Source organism: Lutjanus erythropterus, chromosome 18 (assembly GCF_056507025.1).
Source record: "Lutjanus erythropterus isolate fLutEry1 chromosome 18, fLutEry1.hap2, whole genome shotgun sequence".
Taxonomy (NCBI): Eukaryota; Metazoa; Chordata; class Actinopteri; order Lutjaniformes; family Lutjanidae; genus Lutjanus; species Lutjanus erythropterus.
The window spans coordinates 34,490,726-34,512,330 of NC_139334.1; the positions used below are offsets into that span (position 1 = coordinate 34,490,726).

Below are 21,605 nucleotides of genomic sequence, written 5' to 3' on the forward strand. Positions count from 1 at the left end.
GAAGCAGCAGGGTCCCACTTTGGGGTTAAATATTGGGTCATGTACAGAGTTGCATACAATGGTTATTTTTACAGCTGGTTAACCTGCTGTTTATTTTCTTGAATAATGATTTATTGCTTTTGTCCAACCAACAGTCTAAAACCCAAAGACTCTTTATAAATGAGAAAAGCAGCAAATGTTTGTTCAAAGTGTGGTCCGGCTGCTGTTAGCCTGTACAGGAAATGACTAAAACGATGAGTGAATTGTCACAATAGTTGGCAACTAATTTAATATTGATCTACAAAGTCAGTTTTCTTTTTTATCTTAGGTTTTTTTCCACTATAGACTCTGGCCCACTCCTACACCCCATTTAGTCTTTTGTCCAACCAACATTCTAAAACCCAGAGACTTGTCATAAATGACAAAGAAAAGCAGCAAATCCTCAAATTTAAGAAACTGGAACCAGGAAATGTTTGACATTTTTACTTGAAAAATGATTATCAATTATCAAATCAGTTGACAGAGATGTACTGGGCAGTTAAAGGCTCAGTCAGCATTGTGTGAACCCATTCAGCGACAGCTTGAGTGTAGCAGACATTCATATGTAAAAGTCCCGCACTGCAGCTTTAAAAAGACAGTGTGTTAATATGAAATCCAGCAGTTAAATGACTCCAGTAATCAATCATAAGAAACAGTGTCTGAATGTAACGTTGACACACAGTACATGTTATGTTCTTGTGAAACCTTACTGTAAAATGTTTACTTTATTATAGATACAAGCAATGCACAATATTATTATTATTATATTAATATTGTTATTGTTCCAATATCAGAATTACAGCTGGTAGTGAAGTCCAGTAAGACTTTTTAGGCTAGCTGTGGAGAGGAATGCAAATTCTGAAGAAGTAAGCAACGTTGCCTCTAAATATCTCTGTGTCTTGGTGCCTGTGCTTTGCCTGATTAACTTACTGTACTCAGATTATTACTGGTTGCTGTTATCAACTCTGACAGTGCATATCCAACAAATACAGATGGGATACATTTCAGAGGAACTGACAGAAATGGACCTAACTGATGTTGTAGAGAGATAAGAAATGGATACACTGGGATAAAACTCCCATTTAGTATTGGAAACTGTGTTCAACAGACACAGTGGTGTTCTTGTGCCAGTGCTTACGGAGCGACAAAACTCAACTTTGATACCGGATGCAAACAACCTATGTATAGTCTTCCAGTTTGTGTGTGCTGATGTGGCAGAGCTGCAGTGTGACAGTTGCTCCCCACACGGCCACAGAACGACACACTGAACCACATTTTTGCCACACAGCTACACTGCAGCTGAGTTCATTCTAGGGTTGTCACAAGAACCGATACTTCCGATACCAATTCGATACCAACACGAAAAAAATAATTCCATACTTGCTTTTTTCTGGTACCATCAGAACCGAATATACTACTTCTCCCTCGGCGAGCCGTGTCTATTCTTGGCGGAACTGACGGGGGCATTATACGCGTGTGAGCAGCACGGAGCAGTCAGTGGCGCTGAAGAATAAAACCTGCCGTCTTAGAAAAAATAGCTTCAGCAAGTGAGAGTGGTACAACGCGTTGGCTTGTCGACAAGACAGGTACTAAGAGTCGCGTGTGGAAATATTTTGCATTCGAGGCGGATGAATACGGAGCAATTCTAGACTCAAACAAGCCGACATGCAAACAGTGCCTCAGAAGTTTTCAAACGAAAGGAGGAAGCACATCAAACCTGGCCAAACACCTTAAAGACAGGCACCCCGACTTGTTCAGAGAATTCAAAGTGAGTGAGTTTCCGTTTACTATCACTGTTGTCACTGTCACATTATACGTTAACCCGAATATGCCTGCTATGTTCTGTCAGTTTGGCATGAGAGTCAGCTGAAGCGCAGCTGTGCAGGCTTCTACTCTCTCGCTCAGTCGTTCCCTCGTGTAGATGACGTTTAACGTAATGTAACGATACGGTCTGCGTCATTATACGTAAGGTGTGATGATGAGATACTGTCTGACAGTCTCTTATGTTATTTAAACTAAAAGTTTTTTTTTTCCTTTACAGTATCAGTGTGAGCCAGACCAGGAGAAGCAGGAGGAAAGTCACACACTAACACAGCCAAAAATCACTGAAGCTTTTGAAAGGCACAGAAAATATGACTCGAATTCAACTGAGGCAAAAAAAAAGCTGAATAGGGCGGTAACAGAGTTTCTGTGTTTGTGTTTTTTTTTTTTTTTTTAATTCGTGGTATCGAATTAGTATCGAGAATCGTGAAAATTCACAGGTATTGGTACCGACTACTGAAATTCTGGTATCGTGACAACCCTAGTTCATTCACAAAGTTTACTGGGGCTAGTCAGTCTATTAACAGAATATCAGTATCATTATATCAGATGAGATGCGGTTTTTGGGGTTTTGGTTATATTGTGAAGTTCTTTCTTTTTCTTTAAGTTTGTGTAACATTTAAGTTACACAGTTGTCTTAACCTGGCTGTCCTAACTGTTTTAGTTGAGAGCAATTTACAGAAAAAGTCAGTTTTTAATCATCAGATGTGTGTCATCATGCTTGAACTGAGGTTTATGCTGTATATCTTCTGAAAGCCGTCTCAGGCTCAGGTGTTGTTATTGTCCTTAAATAAGGAAAATGTCCACAATCCAAAGCTGAATGTTCACGCTGCAAACTGAGGCGATGAAGCCGACTCTGTCTCTTATGAATCACCCACATATGCAACACAAAATTTTCCGTTAGCTATTTACATTCACTCTCAACTTTTTGTTCCAGTGCAGGAAGTAGTGTGATATTGGATGAACAACCAATTTGTAACCAAGTCCTTTAAGCAGAACTAAAACTAAATGCTCAGAGTTGAGGAAACAAATGACAAATACTAACAGTTAACATTTTCAGCATTATGTTGCATACAAAACCTTTCAGTCTAATGCACAACAGTTGCATATGGATAAAGGGTATTTCTGCAGAGAAAATGTCTGATAAAACCGGTTGATACAGAAGAGCATTAAGGCCAGACATAGGGGGAAAATGAGAGGATTATTTTACAATTAAAGAATAAAGTTAAAATGTCAAGAAAAAAGTCAAATTTATTTTTGATATTTCTACATATTTCAACTTTACTCTTAATATTTCAACTTTATTCTCAATATTTCAACTTCATTTTCAACATTTCTGATTATTCTTGACATCCACTTTAGTCTTAATACTTTGACTTTGTTCTCGATATTTCAACCTTATTCCAAATATTTCAACTTCATTTCCCACATTTCAACTTTTCGGACAATATTTCAACTTAACTTTCAACATTTCTACTTAATTCTCAACATTCACTTTATTCTTAATACTTCAACTGTGTTCTCAGTATTCTCAACTTTACTTAATTTTAGACATTGTTCTCAACATTTGAATTTGTTGTCAAAATTTCGACATTATTCTCAATATTTTGGCTTCATTTTCGACATTTCAACTTTATTTTCAACATTTGTTGAAATGCAGAATGTAAAAATGTCTAGTGACAGTGAATACAAGAAAATGTCATGTATCCCCCTCATGACTGGCCTGTAGGTTGAAGAAAATTGAACGGGACAAAATGTAAAAAAAACATTGTAGTACCTCATCTTTCAAAAGAATATATAACAGTGTGGGAGCATGTAAAGGATTGTGGTTTAATTTTACCTTTAATTGTTCTGGGAGTCTCAGGTAGCTTTTACAGTTGATCATATTTTACTCTTGTGTTTTTATTGTTCATTTTGCTGACAGATGATTGGAACGTGCAGGTGTTAACGTTAACTGACCACACACTGTGGTAACAGACCTGCAGGCATCACACAGATTTTAAAGTTTACTACTGAGTATAAAACATCATCAGTGATGGTGATGAGCAGTATGTTCACCTGTGACTTCATGTAGCCAGGCTGTACTTGTCCTTGTTTTAACAAACTGCAGTTCTTTTGACCATAAATTATTGTTTATAAGGTGTTTACACAGACAGATTTATGCATACCTACAAAAGAAATATTGAATCAAAATGTATTGCAAAGTCTATGATTAAAGTGAGCCTTCCTAAAAGTGTCCTTTGGCTGTCTCTGAGTTTTACAGCAATATATAGAAAAAGGTGACATGTGATCCAAGATGAGTTCATTTGTCACAGCAGTGTTGTTTCTGTTCTATATTGTTTCAAATTTTTCAGTTTTTCTGGCCTTCAGGTACCTTAGCTTTTCTAAAAGTCTGTTCTAAAATCACTGTAAACTGCTGCCTTCTGGTGATTATTGCTTTTGTATAGTGGTTCTCTACATTTTTTGAGTCACAACCCCTCAGAAAAATCAGGTTGATGGTGTGCTGTCTGCCTGAAACTGATCAGGAATTACTGTGTAACATACTAAAGCTTAAAAAACTATTTTGAGTGTTTACCAGTCCAAGATGACGTCCTCAAATGTCTTCTTTTGTCCACAACCCAAATATATATACTGTTTACTGTCAGAGAGGAGTAAAGAAACCAGAAAATATTCACATTTAAGAAGCTAAAATCAGAGAATTTTGACTTTTTTCTTTAAAAATGACTCATATCAATTATCAAAATAATTAGCAATAATGGTAATAAAAGATTAATAATAGATTAATTGTTGCAGCTGTAATATCAGTAGTACAGGCAATGTAAAACGCTTTGGGTAAAAACATTGGCTAAATGACCAGAACATCTAGAACATGCAGGGCAGTGGGCCTTGAGGACCAGGATTGAGAAACACTGCTTTACATGACAAATTAAGAATTTACTTAGAAAATATTGTCAAGGTGGCTCCAGCTCCACTTCACTATGAACAGACAACAGCAAACCTGTGAGTTCACAACATATGGCACATAGTTTATTTTTTAAACTTGAATCCCTTGATTCTGGAACATACACCGATCAGGCATAACATTCTGACCACTGACAGGTGAAGTGAATAACACTGATTATCTCTTCATCATGGTACCTGTTAGTGGGTGGGATATATTAGGCAGCAAGTGAACATTTTGTCCTCAAAGGTGATGTGTTAGAAGCAGGAAAAATGTGCAAGTGCAAGGATTTGAGTGAGTTGTGATGACTAGACGACTGGATCAGAGCATCTCCAAAAGTGCAGCTCTTGTGGGGTGTTCCTGGTCTGCAGTGGTCAGTACCTATCAAAAGTGGTCCAAGGAAGGAGCGGTGAACCGGCGACAGGGTCATGGCCGACCATTGATGCACGTGGAAAGTGAAGGCTGACCTGTGTGGTCCGATCTAACAGATGAGCTACTGTTGCTCTAATTGTTGAGCATCAGAACTGGACCACGGAGCAATGGAAGAAGGTGGCCTGGTCTGATGAATCAGGTTTTCTTTTACATCACATGGATGGCCGGGTGTGTGTGTGTAGCTTACCTGGGGAACACATGGCACCAGGATGCACTATGGGAAGAAGGCAAGCCAGTGGAGGCAGTGTGATGCTTTGGACAATGTTCTGCTGGGAAACCTTGGGTCCTGCCATCCATGTGGATGTTACTTTGACACGTACCACCTACCTAAGCATTGTTGCAGACCATGTACACCCTTTCATTCCTTGATGGTTGTGGCCTCTTTCAGCAGGATAATGCTCCGTGCCACAAAACAAAACTGGTTGAGGAATGGTTTGAGGAGCACAACAACGAGTTTGAGGTGTTGACTTGGCCTCCAGATTCCCCAGATCTCAATCCAATCGAGCATCTGTGGGATGTGCTGGACAAACAAGTCCGATCCATGGAGGCCCCACCTCACAACTTACAGGACTTAAAGGATCTGCTGCTAACATCTTGGTGACAGATACCACAGCACACCTTCAGGGGTCTAGTGGAGTCCATGACTCGAAGGGTTAGAGCTGTTTTGACAGCAAAAGGGGGACCAACAAAATATTAGGCAGGTGGTCATAATGTTATTCCTGATTGTTGTATAGCTGCTTCTGTAAACAGGCTCCTGCTTTGTGTGTGTACTCTGCATATTGTGCTGGATGAAGCTGGATTATGTTAGCATGAGTCAGTTGTGCCTGTGTGACTCAGACAGCAGGGATACAGTATGTTTTTAAGACTCATAAAGAAGACTCATAAATACTTAATGTGTGAGCTCATGCTGCCTCGGTTCACTGCACAGATTTAATAGATTCAGAACACATGTAGTGTCAAAGACTTACACTGGAATCATACAGGAAGGTACACAACTTTAAATACAGTGGAACATTCATCTGTAGTTTTAACGTTCACTACTTACAAACATACATATATTTACAACTATAAATATATATATATATATATATATATACAGTACATCAGCAGCCTCAACTCATCAACCACTGAAGGCCTTTTGAAGGATTACAGGTCGGTTCAGGACACAAAGGACAAAACAGCATCACATAAGCACCATTACAGACATACAGAAGAGTATTAAGGCAAGACATGATGGGAAAAATGAGTGGATAATTTTTGAATATTTTAAACCAACATTTAACCCATGATTTAAAGAATAAACATTTCCCCTTATGCCTGACCCTAGACTGGTGCTTTAAGGTTTTTCATTGAATTATTTTATCTTTATTTATTCAATCATTCAGTCATTGTCCTTAAAGAAAAAGGTCACTCAAAAGTCAAAATTCAGTCATTATCTACTCACTCTTGAAGGCTGAAGGTTAGGTTTAGTTTTTCACAGGAAAAGTGTTGCAGAATCTCCCAAACAATGGAAGTGAATGGCGACCACTTTTCAAACATAAAAAAACAACAGAATAAAAAATGTAAAATGTCTCCATACTGCTCGTCTGGTACAATCCAAGTCTCCTAAAGCCCTGAAATGGCGTTTGTACACCGTCACACCACATCCAGATCAGACGGCATGCAAGCACAGGACAAGCAGTTTGGAAGATTCTACAACACTGTTAAACTCCAGCAGTGTTTTGTGGACTAACAAAATGAACCCAACCATCAACTGCCATGACGGTGAGTAGGTAATGACTAAATTTTCATTTTTGGGTGAACTATTCCTTTAACTGCTTATCCCTGGAGGGTTGTGGGGGGCTGGAGCCTGTCCCAGCTGACACTAGGCGACATGCAGGTGCACCCTGAACAAGTTGTTCATCACAGGGCTGACAATTATCTTTATGACAAACAGAATTAAGTTCAGTAAAATACACAGCAGTGACACTATTTACATGTTTCTTCTCACCTATAGAACATGTTTGACACTTGTGACACCTAGTACAGCTTCAAAGTGTCTTCCGGTATCCTGCAAGACTTTCTTCTCGTCTCTTTGCTTGTTTTATACAGCACAGAAAAATGCAGACAAGGCATAGTGTATTAAAATACAAAAAAATAAATGAATAAAACTTTTAAAATTAGCAGGGTCATGTCATTTCCAGAAACATCTTGATTTAAATTAAGAAACAAAGGACCTTGTTAACTGTGTTTTTGTCATTAAGTGTACAGAATATTCTTTCAGTCTTGTGGGATTCCAGAAATACCTTCAGAAGTGGATTTTTTCTTAAAATCACTTCTTTCAGAAGACCTGATGCTCAGCCGTCTGACTTTAATGATAATACAGGAGCAGCTGAGATGTCCTTTGATTATACTTTATGATGCCTCCCGGCCCTCTGAATTTCCAGTAACCAGGCCATCATCACTCTTCATTAACAGTATTTACAAGAAAATGTACAGGATGCACAATAATGCAAAAATAAAAAACTATCAATACACCTTGGTTTGTGTCAAATCAAAATAAAGGTAAAACTTGAATAGCGAATGTAGCTTTTGATTTTCCAAAAACAGGATTTGTAGGTAAATGTAGAACTAGAAAATGCATATATAATTGATTTATTGTTAAAGGGATAATTGATGAATAGTGACCAGTTTTCAAATGTAAAAAAAACTGCAAAAAGAAAAAAAAACAAAAGAAAAAAACAACAAACAAAAAAAAAAACATATAATGCCTCCATATTGCAAGCTGACTAAAAAATGTTATTAATTCCATGTTTTTAGCCAGAATCTTCACTGTAGATCCTTAGCTTGGATTATGCTCACATGCACACTGTCTGAACTGTGTGTGCTGTGACTGGTCACCATTCACCTCCATTGTTTGGGATATTCTGCAACACAGTTTTCCCATGAAACTCCAGCAGTGTTTTGCAGGCTAACAAAGTAAACCTGACCTTCAATCAGCATGAGGGTAGGTGAAATGACTGAATTTTCATTTCTGGGTGAACTTTCCCTTCAAGCTGATTGATCAAGTTAAAATACCATCTGGTTGCAGCGTCTCCACTGGGAGATTTCTGCAGATTTTTGTTCACCATCACTGTAAATTGAATCTTATTGGGCTTTTAGACATATTGGACATTTATAGACGTTATACTGGATCAAAACTTGTCATCGACATTCATCATTATTTTACAGACTATAGGAGAATGAGTTAAACAATAACAAAACAAGATTAGTTGCAACCATGACATATAAACTGTTATGTGAGCACTCAGTGAGCAGTTCTCAACTTGGACTGTGCAAACAAAGAGTGAAGAGCCGGTTTTCATGCAGTCATGTTCCCATGGGAACATTTGCGAGTTACGGTGTTTAAATAAGATGTCGCTCAGCAGTGTGAACTGATCTGGGAACTCTGATGGCTTTACAAATCATGAAGAGAATTACACAAAAACACTGGAACTGTTAATGTCTTCCACACTGGTTGATCCTGAAGTTGTTTCTTCAAGTTAAAAAACAAGCCCAGCCACGCTCAACACCTCATGATTTCATCACTATATGGTTTTTAACTGGTTGATCAGGTCTGATCACATTATCTCTGAACCTGAATCCCATCCAAACACCTCAGTGACACTCTGCTGTAAGCCTCCTGGTGGCTCACTGCTAGCATTTAATAGAACTCATGTTCTGGCTGTGGGATGTGGGAATGTGGAGCGGGGTGTGTCAGTGTCCGTTGCCGCCCTCAGACAGAATGCGGCTGGGCTCGGTGAACTTGGCCGTGGCGATGTAGAAGAGGGCGGGGCCGGGCACGAGGGCCAGCAGGGGCAGGTCCTGCTCCAGCTTGTCCAGTCGGGAGATGGAGATGATGCCGTACGCGTGGAGCAGCCAGTGGCTGAACAGGACGACCAGACGCTTCTTCTTAGCAACCAGGTTCTTAAAGGACTGCAGAGGGCGAGCACACAGAGAAAACAGGTTAGAAGGAATATCACTGGGACATCAGCTTCACTAACTGTCAACACAAAAACAATATTATTTAGACAAATACCAGCAGGGGAGGCACATATTCAAGATGTCTAACAGCTGAAAGATCGTAAAAATCAACAGCTGTCATGAGTGCTTAATTCCAGGGTTACCCATTACAGAGTATAAAATGTGCCAAAACAATAGTTCAAGACTTTATTCAGTGTTAATAATAAATTGCTAATTTAAATCCATGTTTCCTTCTTTATTGCCTTGAGGAAAGAGAAATAGTTCTAATATAATAATAATAATGATAATAGTATATATACAACAAGCATTCTTCAGGATTAGAACAAATCATGTCCTACCATAACAATTAAAAACTTATCAGCAACAACATTCTTGTTCCAATTTTTGGGTGAAAAGGTCTTCTTTAAAGATTTATACAGAAAGTTAGGAAATGTTTTGCTTTGCTTTATTTTTGAACTTCCTCTGAGTCAGAAAACAGTCTTGTTCCAGACAAGAATTCACAACTTCAAACTATTTAAAAATGTGTTAAAATCCTTCAAAATCTAAAACTAACAATACCTACTGATAGCAGAGGTACAATAATGCACTATTACAATAATCTTTGTTTTAAAGTAGATTTTTTTTTTATTGTTGGCCTTTAAAGTTGTGTCCCAGATTTCTGCCAACTCCATCAGAATTTTGTAAAAACATGATTTAACCAGGCATAAAAAGGGTTAGCTATACTCTAAAGACCCCTGTCACACTTCCTGGTTGAAAAAAAGTCAGGAATACTGCTCAAGCACTGGTCAACGTTTTTGACAAATTCTTTAAATAATATTTCTATCAGATGAGTCTCAACTATAACATGTCAACTCTGTAGTCCTTCTAATCAAAGCTAATTAAGAATTATTGTTTAAAAATGTGTATTTGTGTGTATAATGACACAAAAATGTGTATTTTAAAAATGTGTATAATGGTTGCTCACTAGGACTATGCTGTGACAACATTTAAATTGAAGTAATATATATTTAATGTTTATTATTTACCTAATTTATATGCACGTGTTTGATTTCAGCTCAGTGTGATTACAGTCTCACTAGTTCCTTCCTTTCCTCTGCTCTGTGTCAGTGAACCGAGCAGAGGAAGTATCAGTTACAAACAGGCTCAGTAGTGCGCGACACTCATGACAACATGCTGACAGATTGTGTGTTTCTGTATTTTTAGCTGAGCTGGACCACAGAATATTTGTTTAAAACCATTGTTCTGTGTGAAGTTTGCTGGAAGTGATGTAATGTAGCGCCGGTGTGTTTTGTGTGCAGTAAGCACTGAGCTGCACTCTGTTCCACTGCTTGTCAGCAGCAAGTCATATGGTAACCTCTGAGGCGATCAGGCCTCGTGTGCTCTGATCAAGTTAGGATTCGGTTAAAACACCAGTCAGAACGGTGTTTCAGTGAAACCTCAACCCCTGCATTTACTCCAGGTGTTTTTCACCACTGTTTTAACAGAAGTAACAGGCGACACAGCTTTTCTTCTTAAATCAGTGTGTGCTGAATCTCATTTATGGTAGGTTTCAAAAAAAACTTGAACCTTTAAATAGGCAAGCATGTATAAATATTTTGGAAAATTAACTAATTTACACTCTGTATCTCCTGAGATACGCAAGCCATTTAGGATATAAATTTAACATTTTCCCTTTTTTTAAACGGTCTTTGTGCCAACTTTTAAACAAATAATTAGCTGCTTTCTTTCACATTTTGCTTAAAAAGTTTTAAAACATGAAAAAAACTGAACACCACACACTCACGCACATTTTGACTGCTGGAAACAAACCTAACTGTTGAATAAATAAGTTATTAACATTTAGAAACTAAACATCTCATTATCCCTCTACATGAGCAACATCCCATCAGCAATGGAAGCTGAGCAAATGGGGAAAAAGTTGAGAGCATTTTGACCAGTGACCACATAAAAGTATGTTTACACTGGTGAATCAATCAATAATAGATATTTAAGAGTAAAAAAAAGACTAAAAAGTATTTCAAACATTTATATTATTGATAATCTGTAGAGTTTAGGCCTCAAAACAGAAGTATATCTGTGAGAGATTGTTCCCGTTTTATACTCCTGTCTGAGCAATGCATCATTCAGTGTCTGAGTATCAAAGCTGTGAAAATGTAATTCATTATTTTGCAACAAAAACAAATTAAATCGTCCTTAAAAAATACTTTCTTAAACAAAACTGCCCCAAAATATACACATATACACGTCATAGTCACTGTCTTTCTCTATGTACACTGCAATTTTGGATTTTTGATACAAATTATGATGATATTTTTGAATACTGGCATGAAGTCACATGACCTGAGTACTTCACCCTCCCATCATGTCGAACTACATTTCATGATGTACTATAAATATCAAGGCCCATAAATATCACTTGATAATTGGAAACTGATATTATTATTTATTAATCCAATGATGAAAGCATATCTGATTTGACAGATTATGTCAAAGCATTTATTTTGAATTCTTCAGCATAATGCTCTTAAAAGATAAAGTATGTTTGCTAGAGTAGGTTTTTAAATTTTTATACAAGAAAAACTAACTGAACATTTGAAACGTCAGAGGTGGTCTTGTGGTTTTTGTTGTCATAGCGATGTCAGATTTGGCTTTCTAAACACTACAGGTGCTACGAATGTTTTTAATGTTTTTAATGTGCTCTGTATTAAAAAGAAACTCAGGGCAGTGGGTGTAGTTACCTGTATCTCAGAGGCAGACATGTAAACAGCCAGTGTGACCAGAGACAGGACCAGGATGATGTAGGGAAACGCATAGTCTGAAACACACAAACACACAGCTGCAGGTCAACCTCCGCTGTTACACACTGAAGAAAACAGCTGTGAGACACTGGGACCAGCTGGATGTGAACTCACAGAGCAGTCCTCCACCCACAGCCTGCAGCACAGTGAGGATGGGGAAGAAGTAGAGAGCGGCGTAGATGCTCTTGAAGCGATCGGATTTGCCCAGACCGCACGCTATCTTCTTCACCAGCAGAGGGCGCAGCAGCATCATCAGCACCAAGCAGAAGGCGTAGTAGATCAACACGATGGTGTAGCTGACAGAGAGAAACAGGAAACTCAGTCACAGATGAACAAAGTGAGCAATAACGTGATGGAGACATGATGGAGTCAGAAATATTAGAAAACATGTCACACGTTGGTTTGTGGTCCATCACTTTGAAGCATCGAGTTTGGTTTTATAACTGTTACAATTTTGGTTTCTTTGAGTCAAAAGTGACCATATTTGGCAAGAGGGTGGAGCTGTGAAGGATATGAATTGCTACACCCCTAGGCCAAACAACTGCAGCTGAAAATTAGTGTTTATAGAAGTGACTAGGGCTCCAACTAATGCTTATTTTAATTATTGATAATTCTGACAATTATTTTCTTGATAAATCAGTGAGAGGTTTACTCCATAAAAATGCCAAATAATGCTGAAAAATGTTAATCAGTGTTTTCCAAAGCTCAAGGAGATGTCCTCAAATGTCTTTTTATGTCAAAAACACAAATATATTCAGTTTACTGACATAAGAAACTAAAGAAACCAGAAAATATTCACATTTGAAAAGCTGAAATCAGAGAATATGGACATTTTCTTTATCAACAAATGGCTCAAAATGATTACCAAAAGAGTTGCTGATTAATTTGATAATCAATTCATTGTTGCAGCTCTACTGTTAATTAATGTGTGTTATCCTTGTAAATAAAATAAAATAGATAACATGAAGTCCTGGTTGGATGTGACTGTGAACCCGAGGTTAGGCGTGGTAGCGACTTGTCGATTACAAGGTAGCCCCGCCCTAAATCATACCCTGCTTTATCGTCTATTTTGTTCTAAAAGGGACCATAATTTATTGAATGAACATCATGCTGTATACATGAAGACTTTGAACTAGTGATTATGACCATGAACTCACTGAAACTGATTACTGAGGTCATAAAACAAGTTAGGAGGCTCATTTTCTCATAAGCTCCACTGTCGCCCCCTGCTGGACTTTAGAAAGAATGCATGTTTAAGGCACTTCACTATTGCCTTCACTTTTACTTTCATTATCTATGGTGAAAATACAGAGTTTGTATATTAGAGTACAGTTCCTTAATATCTGTATGAAGAATACTTGGATAGTAATTGTCTGTAAAAGTTAAATGTCACATAATACAAGACAGACATAAAAGGGTTGGGTGATCAGGCACATATATTAGCTGTTAGTGAGTCCATCAGCCAGTTCCTTTTTTGAGGGTCAATTTTTAACAGGAGAATAACCAGTGTCCAGGCGTGTTGTCAGTACAGTACTCACAGTGGGTAGACAGCCTCCTGGGTGCAGTGTAATGTGTTGATGTAATCTGGACTGGGGTTGTACAGCATGGTGTACCAGTCCGACAGCATCTGGACTCGACAGGAACGGATGCTGAGCTTTCCGACCGGCTCCGTGACCAGCAGGGTGACCACCGCTGACACACTGCACTCCACCATGGCGGTGATGTGCTGCAGCAGAGCGCTGGAACTGAACGCACAACGACAGACACAACAACACACAGATCAGACAACAGAAACACACGACTGAAGTTATTCATCACAGATGACATAGCAACACATGACATCTATAAAATATAAAGCAGTCATTCTTGAGAAATGGGACAAATCATGACTCTAAAAAAAATCATTAATACCAACACTCTAATTCTATTTTTTGTGAAACTGGACTCATATATATGAAATATATGTAATTTAAGAAATGCTTGGGTTTGCTTTAATACTTTCGATTTCTAAACTTGCTCTGTGTCAGAAAACAGTCTTGACCCAGACAACAACTTCAAACAATTTAAAACTGTATGAAAAAGCACCAGCATTATTGTAAAAATCAAAATCCCTTAAAATACATTTTTGTCCCAATTCTCAAACTTGAGTGAAAGAATAATATTTTAAAAAATTATGCCATAAATAAAGCTGACCTCTTCTTCCCAGAGTACCACTCGATGAAGAACCAGTGCAGCACCAGTGGTAACATGGCCATGAAGCCCAGATAGAGCCAGTCGTAGAGCTCGGGGGACTCGTCGCAGCGTTGACACACCTTCTGGTGGTTCGTACGCTCCCCACGAGGACATACCTGCCAGGACAGAGTGGCTGGGATTAGAAACAGTGTCTCACACAGCCACACTTCATTTAGTCTACTTTCCCCTCTTTCCCTTTTTAGTTAGCCTTCCTGGTTGGCCCAAAAAAATAAGAGGGATTCTATTCTTGCTGACCTGGGACATCTAGCCTCGCATGAAAGGTTGCAAGTGAGAAAGCTTGGTATTATTTTAGATTCTGAGCTAAATTTTACTGCCCACTTTAATTCATTGCTTTACACAACATTGTAATGGTAAGACCTCTACTGACCCAGCAGGATGCTGAAAAGCTTGCTTATGCCTTAGTTTTTACTTGTCCTGATTATTGTAATGCTCTGTATACTCGCTGACCAAAAGCAGCCAGTACAAAATTACAAACCATTCAGAATGCTGCTGCCAGGGATTTAACAAAAAAAAAACTTTTAGAACTGACTTTCGAGTGTTTCTTTTAGTTTTTAAGTCACCACATAGCCTCAACCCCTTTCATATCACAGACTCCCTCTCATTTTATGATCCTTCACGAACCCTTAGATTCTCCACAGGTGCTCTTTTAGCTCTCCTCAGGGTCACCACTAAAACCGTCAGCAATGCAATTTAGAACATTTTGCCTTTTACACATTAGACTCGCTGACTTAGAAGACAATTTCAAATGACAATTCAAGACATATCTTTTTAATTTGGCTTATAACCAGCTGTAGACCAGATCTTTCATACATGCTGCTCCTTGTGCATGCACTTGGATTTTTAATTTGTTTTGTGGGTGATTTTTGTTGTTGTTGAGTTTTTATTTGCAGCTGAATTGTAAAGCACTTTGAACTAAAGTTCATTCATTAATTCACTGTTTTCTCTCCCTGATCTGAATGAGTGTCATCTTTACCATTACAAGAACAATAATTACATAAGAGACGGTAAAATATCTCTATTATAGCACAGATGGATGACAGGTGATGATGTCATCCAGTTAACCCTGTGTTCATCAGCAGTCAGACATAAATGTGACGTTCAGTACTCACACCACAGTCTCCCTCCACTGATTCGTTGATCATCATCCTGCCACAGTACAGGCCCGGACACGTCGAGCTCATGGCCACCGCTGCAAAGACATACAGTTTATACAGCCGTCAACACTGTCAAGTCAATACAGCGGTTTGGTAACAGTAATTTTACTTAATTCTCATGTCATTTTACCTTATAATCAAGTATATGTGTTTTATATGTTTCATAGGCTATGTAATGCTGTCAGAGAATACAAAATATGTTGCTGTGGAAATAAAACTTTGATTGAAGGGGAAAAAATGCTTATACACAATTTTTATGTTTTTTAAAATGGTTAACTGATAGTTACTGTCAACAATCAAGTGCTTACAATTTGCAACCTTATTTTAAATCAATAAAATCATTTTTAATCGATATTTTGCATCAAATTAATTATCTTTTTTGAAGCAAGTAGTGTTACAATAAACAGGAAAATGTACAATAAGCAGGTGTTGATGTAAATGTGAAAACATCTCCTTCAGGGTGATTCAAGACCTCCTGCATTCTGCCATAATGACCCACTTCACTGTACAGTAACCCTTACATGAATCACTATATGTGACGTTCCATCATGACTGCTGATCCAGGATGGAACCATAAAGCAGTGAACTTACCCCGGCCCAGTTTTACACTTACTGTATCTGGAACCTGTCTGTTATCAAGTATTTTTCAACCAACAGACTGTTTTCTATTCAAAGTAAAGAACATAAGACAGTTGTGGCTTTCTAGAAGGAACAAAAACCCTAAATATTCTGGTAGAATTCTGATGAGTACGACTGCAAGAGAAAATGCTTGCAATGACGGAGACAATCTCATAATTTTACATTTTATTGCAGTGATTTTACTTGTTCAGTTTTGCCTGAACTTAATGAGTCTTAGGCAGTGAGTTTCTGTGTATTGCTTAAAGGGATAGTTCAACCAAAAAAAGAAAATTCAGTCATTGTCTACTCACCCTCATTCTGATTGCAGGTTGGATTTAGTTTTTTAGTCCACAAAACACTGCTGGAGTTTAACAGTCTCCAAAATAATTGAAGTGAAAGGTGACCAGATTACAAATGGAAAAATAAAAACAAAACATGGTCTTGGAACATTACTCCAAGCCAAGGATCTGCAGTCAAGATTCAGGATGGTGTAAATTATGTCTTTCATATCTGACCAAGTCAACAGTATTTTCTGATAACTAATATGCAGCTATAACGTGGTGTGCGTCATTTTTTCGAGCCTTTCTCCTCCATCTTTTCTATTTGTTCAGTGTTTAAAAGTAAATATGACGGATGTCTGGTTCATGTCAATAAAGCAGCCGACGTTATTTTAAACTATAGAGCTTTCAGTGAAGAAGAAGAAGCATCTCATTAGCTTAGCTTAGCTAGCGACCAAGAGAAGCACAAGGCAGTTAAGGAGAAAAGTGGAACATATTTCCACAGCTGGGACAAAACGTGACTTTGACAGGTCGCTAATTAAACTGCCATGAATACTGCTGTCGGTTAATTTAACTACATAAATGTTTTCTAGTGAACCATTTCAGCTGAAGTCATTACAGCTGGTGCAGTGGGATGTTGTTAGCTAGTTGACAGCTAGTTAGCTAAGTAGCTAATAAAACCATAGTTCTGATGAGCCACGGGGCGGTCAGACTATATTAACACGCTGAATATCATCAGATAAAAACTGAATATGAAACAAAAATGTAACTTACACATTTTGGACCAAATAATGATTTAAATCGAGGTTTTCTCCTCAGTGCCGCTGCCGTATTTTCATCTGGTGCTCAAACCGGATGCGGACGAAAATAAGGTAACACAAACCGGAAGTAGTTTTTTTCTTACAGGAAGTTTTTAAAATAGTCTCCTCAATTATTTATAATATAATTCAAACAAAACAAAACAAATGAATAAATACTTAGAAAATTAGAAGATAAAATAATTAAATTAATAAATATAATGAAAAATAAATAAATCTTATAACCGCAGCTAATGATAAAAACAACAAAACATTCCTTTCTGTTGTTGCACAAGACAACACACCCTAAATAGCTGCTATGTGTGTAATCAATCAATATAGAACCATGTCAATCCACTGTCTGCTCAGAATCCTTCAGATGAGGGCTGCTGCTCTGTTCATGGTTTAAGTTGTGTTTGATATAAGGTGGCCCTCGAGTGTTATAAGTATGGTCTACTGGTTATGGAGGTGTGTGGCTGCCAATATTCAAATTGGCAATCAAATGAAATTCAAATGAATTATGAGTTATGACCCATTAGAGGTGTGTGTGGCTGTGTCTGTATCTGCAGAGACCCTGCCCTCTACCTGTACTTTCCTTGTCTTCTCATTAATTTGCTCTGCGTGGGACACTGTTACCAACACAAAGCGTTGGTTTTAGACATCCTGTGAATGAGACTCAACAATTGTTCAAAAAGCGTTCATGAACAGCTAGGACAAATCCTATTGATTCTATACGGTGCTGAGTACTCCTATGTATAATGATGACTGGTGGACTCAGAGGTGGGACGGGTGGGTGATTACCCCCACTATGTCCTCATGTTTGAAAATACATTATAGGATGCCCTATAGATAAAACATGATAAATGCTCTCCAGGTGGCCCAATGGCCACCTGTTGGCCCCAACAACCACAGTGTCTTTCCAGTGGAAAAAACATCAAAAAGTGCATGTCCTTTCAGTGCCATATAACTTGTCCTATATACTAGAAAATTAAATAAATAAAATTAATTTATAAGATCTTTTAAAAATCGTACATAAATTAATTAAGTATGATAAAACGCTGGTCAGGTCTATAATGACACGCTCAAGACAAACCATCAAACTCACAAACTTCTCAATGACTCTTTAAGGTCATTTTAAGAAATTAGTGTACCTCTGCGGGCTTTGAATAATTCAATAGTTACTAATTTTTTTGTGTGTTTTTATATAGAGGCGTAGTGGTTGTTGTCAGATGATAAAACATTTTTAATATTCAGCAGTGATTGGAACTCTTTCCCTATAAATACACCCACCGAATACAGTAGGTGTCCTTTTTTTTTTTTTTTTTTTTACAATAGTTCACACCAGAATTTCAGTTTGTCTTGAGATTGGGACAAAATTGTATTTTGAGGGGGTTTGGATTTATATTCTTCAATTATGCTGAAAAATATGTTTTAAAAGATCATACTTTTGGCCATTAAACCTTGTGATGGCCCAACCTCCAAGTCATTACATTTTTATTAAACACAGATGTCAATTCCGGAACATGGAGGTTTTTTTTTTTTTTTTTTGGTTTTTTTTTATTGATTTGTCTCTTCCCTTGATTAAATTAATCAAATTTTTTGGGGCAGCATAGACTTCCAAACCATGGATGTCATGCTGCTCAATCTGAATAAAAGCACATCTCTACTGTTTATTTCATCAGAACCCTGCTGAAGACACCATGCATGACAATTGATTAGTGATTTTATTAAGAATAGGCAGTTTATGCAGCCGTCCTCTAACCAGCTTAAAGGGATAGTTCACCCAAAAATGAAAATTCAGTCATTTTCTCCTCACCCTCATGCTGATTGAGGGTCAGGTTTATTTTGCCGCTGGAGTTTCACCAGAAAACAGCTTTGCAGAATCTCCCAAACGAAGTGAAAGGTGACCAGTTTTCAAACGTGTAATCCAAGTCTCCTAAAGTCCCAACATGGCGTTTGTAAACTGTCACATCACACAGACCCAGTTCAAATGGCATGCACGTAAACGTGACTCCAATTTAAGGATCTATAGTAAATATTTAAGCTAAAAACATGGTGTAAATGACCTGATTCAAATGATCTTGGCATGTTGGGACTTTGGGAAAGTTAGATCACACTAGAGGAGCAGTATGGAGACATTAAATGTTTTGTTTTGTTTTTTTCTGTTGCTTTTTTTTTTTTCTTTTTTGTTTGACATCTGGTCACCATTCACTTCCATTGTTTGGGAGATTCTGCAACACTGTTTTCCTGTTTTCATTTTTGTGTCTACCATCCCTTTAACACACTTCTGCAGCACATGCTTATCTTGTCTAGTAGCATCAGCTCATCTCACCTTAAACAGACTCAGAGCAGCTGTGAACAGCTGCAGACCAATGATGGTCCAAACCAGAGATCAGTACTGCTCAAATGGATTTTGATCACCTGATGGTTTATATATCAAATGTCAAGAGCATATTTTGCAAACACCTTATTTATAATGTCATTTCACAGGGATACAGATGCAAAATCGATCACCAGTTACCATGGCAACTGTATAAAACGTCACACGTTCATATGGAGGGCGTGGCTTCAGAGAGGGAGAGAGATGGGGGTCGTTGGCAGGTAGAGAGACCCCGAGACAGAGAAGAGAGAGAGAGAGAGAGGGAGCGAGAGAGATGAAGCTCGCTCACACCTGGAATTATTGAAGCAGCTGCTGACATTAATGGAGATGTAGAGGAACAGCAGCGAGGCAGGCTGTGGTTTTATTGACAGGATTCAACAGGGTGGACGGAGTCGCTGTCCGTCTGTCTGGCTCTCTGTCCAGCGGTGTTTTGTTTTCTCTTGCAGCGGCGGTGGACACAGCTGTGGACCGAGACATGGACTGACTGTCTTCAGCTCTCCTCACCAAGGATTTCACAGGCCAAAACCTCACCAACACATGTGCTGAAGCCTTCAGTACTGACACGGAGCTGCGGCTACACGGTGACTTTGCTGTACACGCCGTCTTCTGTGTGTTCTCCAGAACCTCCAGAGGAGAATAACGCTCATTTAAAGCTACTAAACAAAGCTGAAACATGAGGACAACAAGCGTTTGGAGCGAAAAGACTGACAGAGATCCGTAGCTTGTCTGTGTGGGGGTTACTGTGGACACACTGGAACAAAATGGTCAAAGTTTGAGGGGCCGAGGGAGCATGAGGAAGACAGGAGACAACCGAATAACGGACATTTATGCTCATTTAGCAAATATACTTTAACTAAATGTCAAAAGGCACGACTCTGCGAGTTTTCACATACTGCAAAGAACTAAAATAACTACTCTTGCGAAGAAATATGGAGACCAAAATGTGTCCAATAAATATTGAGTTAGCTTATGTTTTTTCAATAAAGCTTTCAGGCTTTTCTTTATGGTAACATGAGGCTAACAAAAACAGCTGCAGCTGCTAACTAGCTTACTATGGCTAGCTAAAAATATATGCTTTTTTCCAGGCTAAATACTGTACTAGTGATGTTTCAATACTAAAACAAGTGCATGTAAAAATATATATTTTGTTAGGTTTTTATTTTGTGTTTATCAGACTATTAGTCTAAATAGTCTAGAAGGTGTAATTTACAAATCACTGTAGCCTCAGTTATAAATATTCCAGTGCTTTTGGTGTGTTCAAGTGGGGTCGTATTTGCCATGTTTGCGAGATGAGCCAATTTAAACGCCTCCCCCTCAATGTCGTGTTCATGATATCGTGAACTGGAAGTTTTCTGTTAGCTCCAGGTTCACAATTTTCTGTTCACGTGTTACGTTTCTTAATAACAAGTTCAGGAGATCCATTTGAATTGCAGCATATTTTTTCTTTACCAATAACGATTCCGACACCTGAAGTCTGCATACCGGCTGATAGCAAGGGCCAAATCTAAAACTGGTGCATGTATTTACCAGTTTTTATTTCAAATCACTGTAGATACAGTTATAAATGTTCCAGTGTTTTTGGTGTGTTCAAATGGGGTTGTGTGCTCGACATCGCAAACTGCATGTTTTCTGTTAAGCTCGGGGTTCACAATGTTCTCTTCACGTCTTCCGTTTCGTAATTACAAGTTCACAAATTCCACTTGAATGCAGCATATTTTTCCCCCCAGTACCATTTATGATACCTGAAATTTTTTTGTATCGGATGATACAGAGTACCAGTGCATCAAACATAAAGGCTTGTCATTTTTATCTTTTAACAGCTGTATGCTGATAACTCTCTATGGATTGTGATAGTATAGCTGCTGTTTTGTGGCCTGATGCAGGTTAAAAAAAATTAGCATGCGGGATGCTACTGGGAAATAGCAGGGTCCTGTTTCCAAGCTATAGGAAGCAGCTGCAAAGTAGTAGTTATATTACAACAAATTATGCAGTATTAGATTGGTGCCAATAATTTGCCACTAATGGATGCATTTCCAATACTGGTATTCATATCAGAACAACCCCAGATATAGTATTACTCCATCATATTACCTGTATCAAGTATTACAGGAAT

General features: G+C 38.2%; 1 protein-coding gene across 1 annotated transcript; it reads right to left on the reverse strand.

Annotated features, from left to right (window-relative positions):
- Nucleotides 1-8,331: 8,331 nt before the first annotated feature.
- jkamp (jnk1/mapk8 associated membrane protein) lies at nucleotides 8,332-17,198 on the reverse strand. The gene is made up of 7 exons (XM_084742428.1): nucleotides 17,090-17,198; nucleotides 15,375-15,454; nucleotides 14,206-14,360; nucleotides 13,551-13,757; nucleotides 12,127-12,308; nucleotides 11,953-12,029; nucleotides 8,332-9,166 (listed from the first exon to the last, which is right to left on the reverse strand). Exons 1-7 carry the CDS (start codon nucleotides 17,091-17,093, stop codon nucleotides 8,948-8,950), a joined length of 924 nt encoding a protein of 307 aa, XP_084598554.1. The 5' UTR covers nucleotides 17,094-17,198; the 3' UTR covers nucleotides 8,332-8,947.
- Between the last annotated feature and the right edge of the window lie 4,407 nt (nucleotides 17,199-21,605).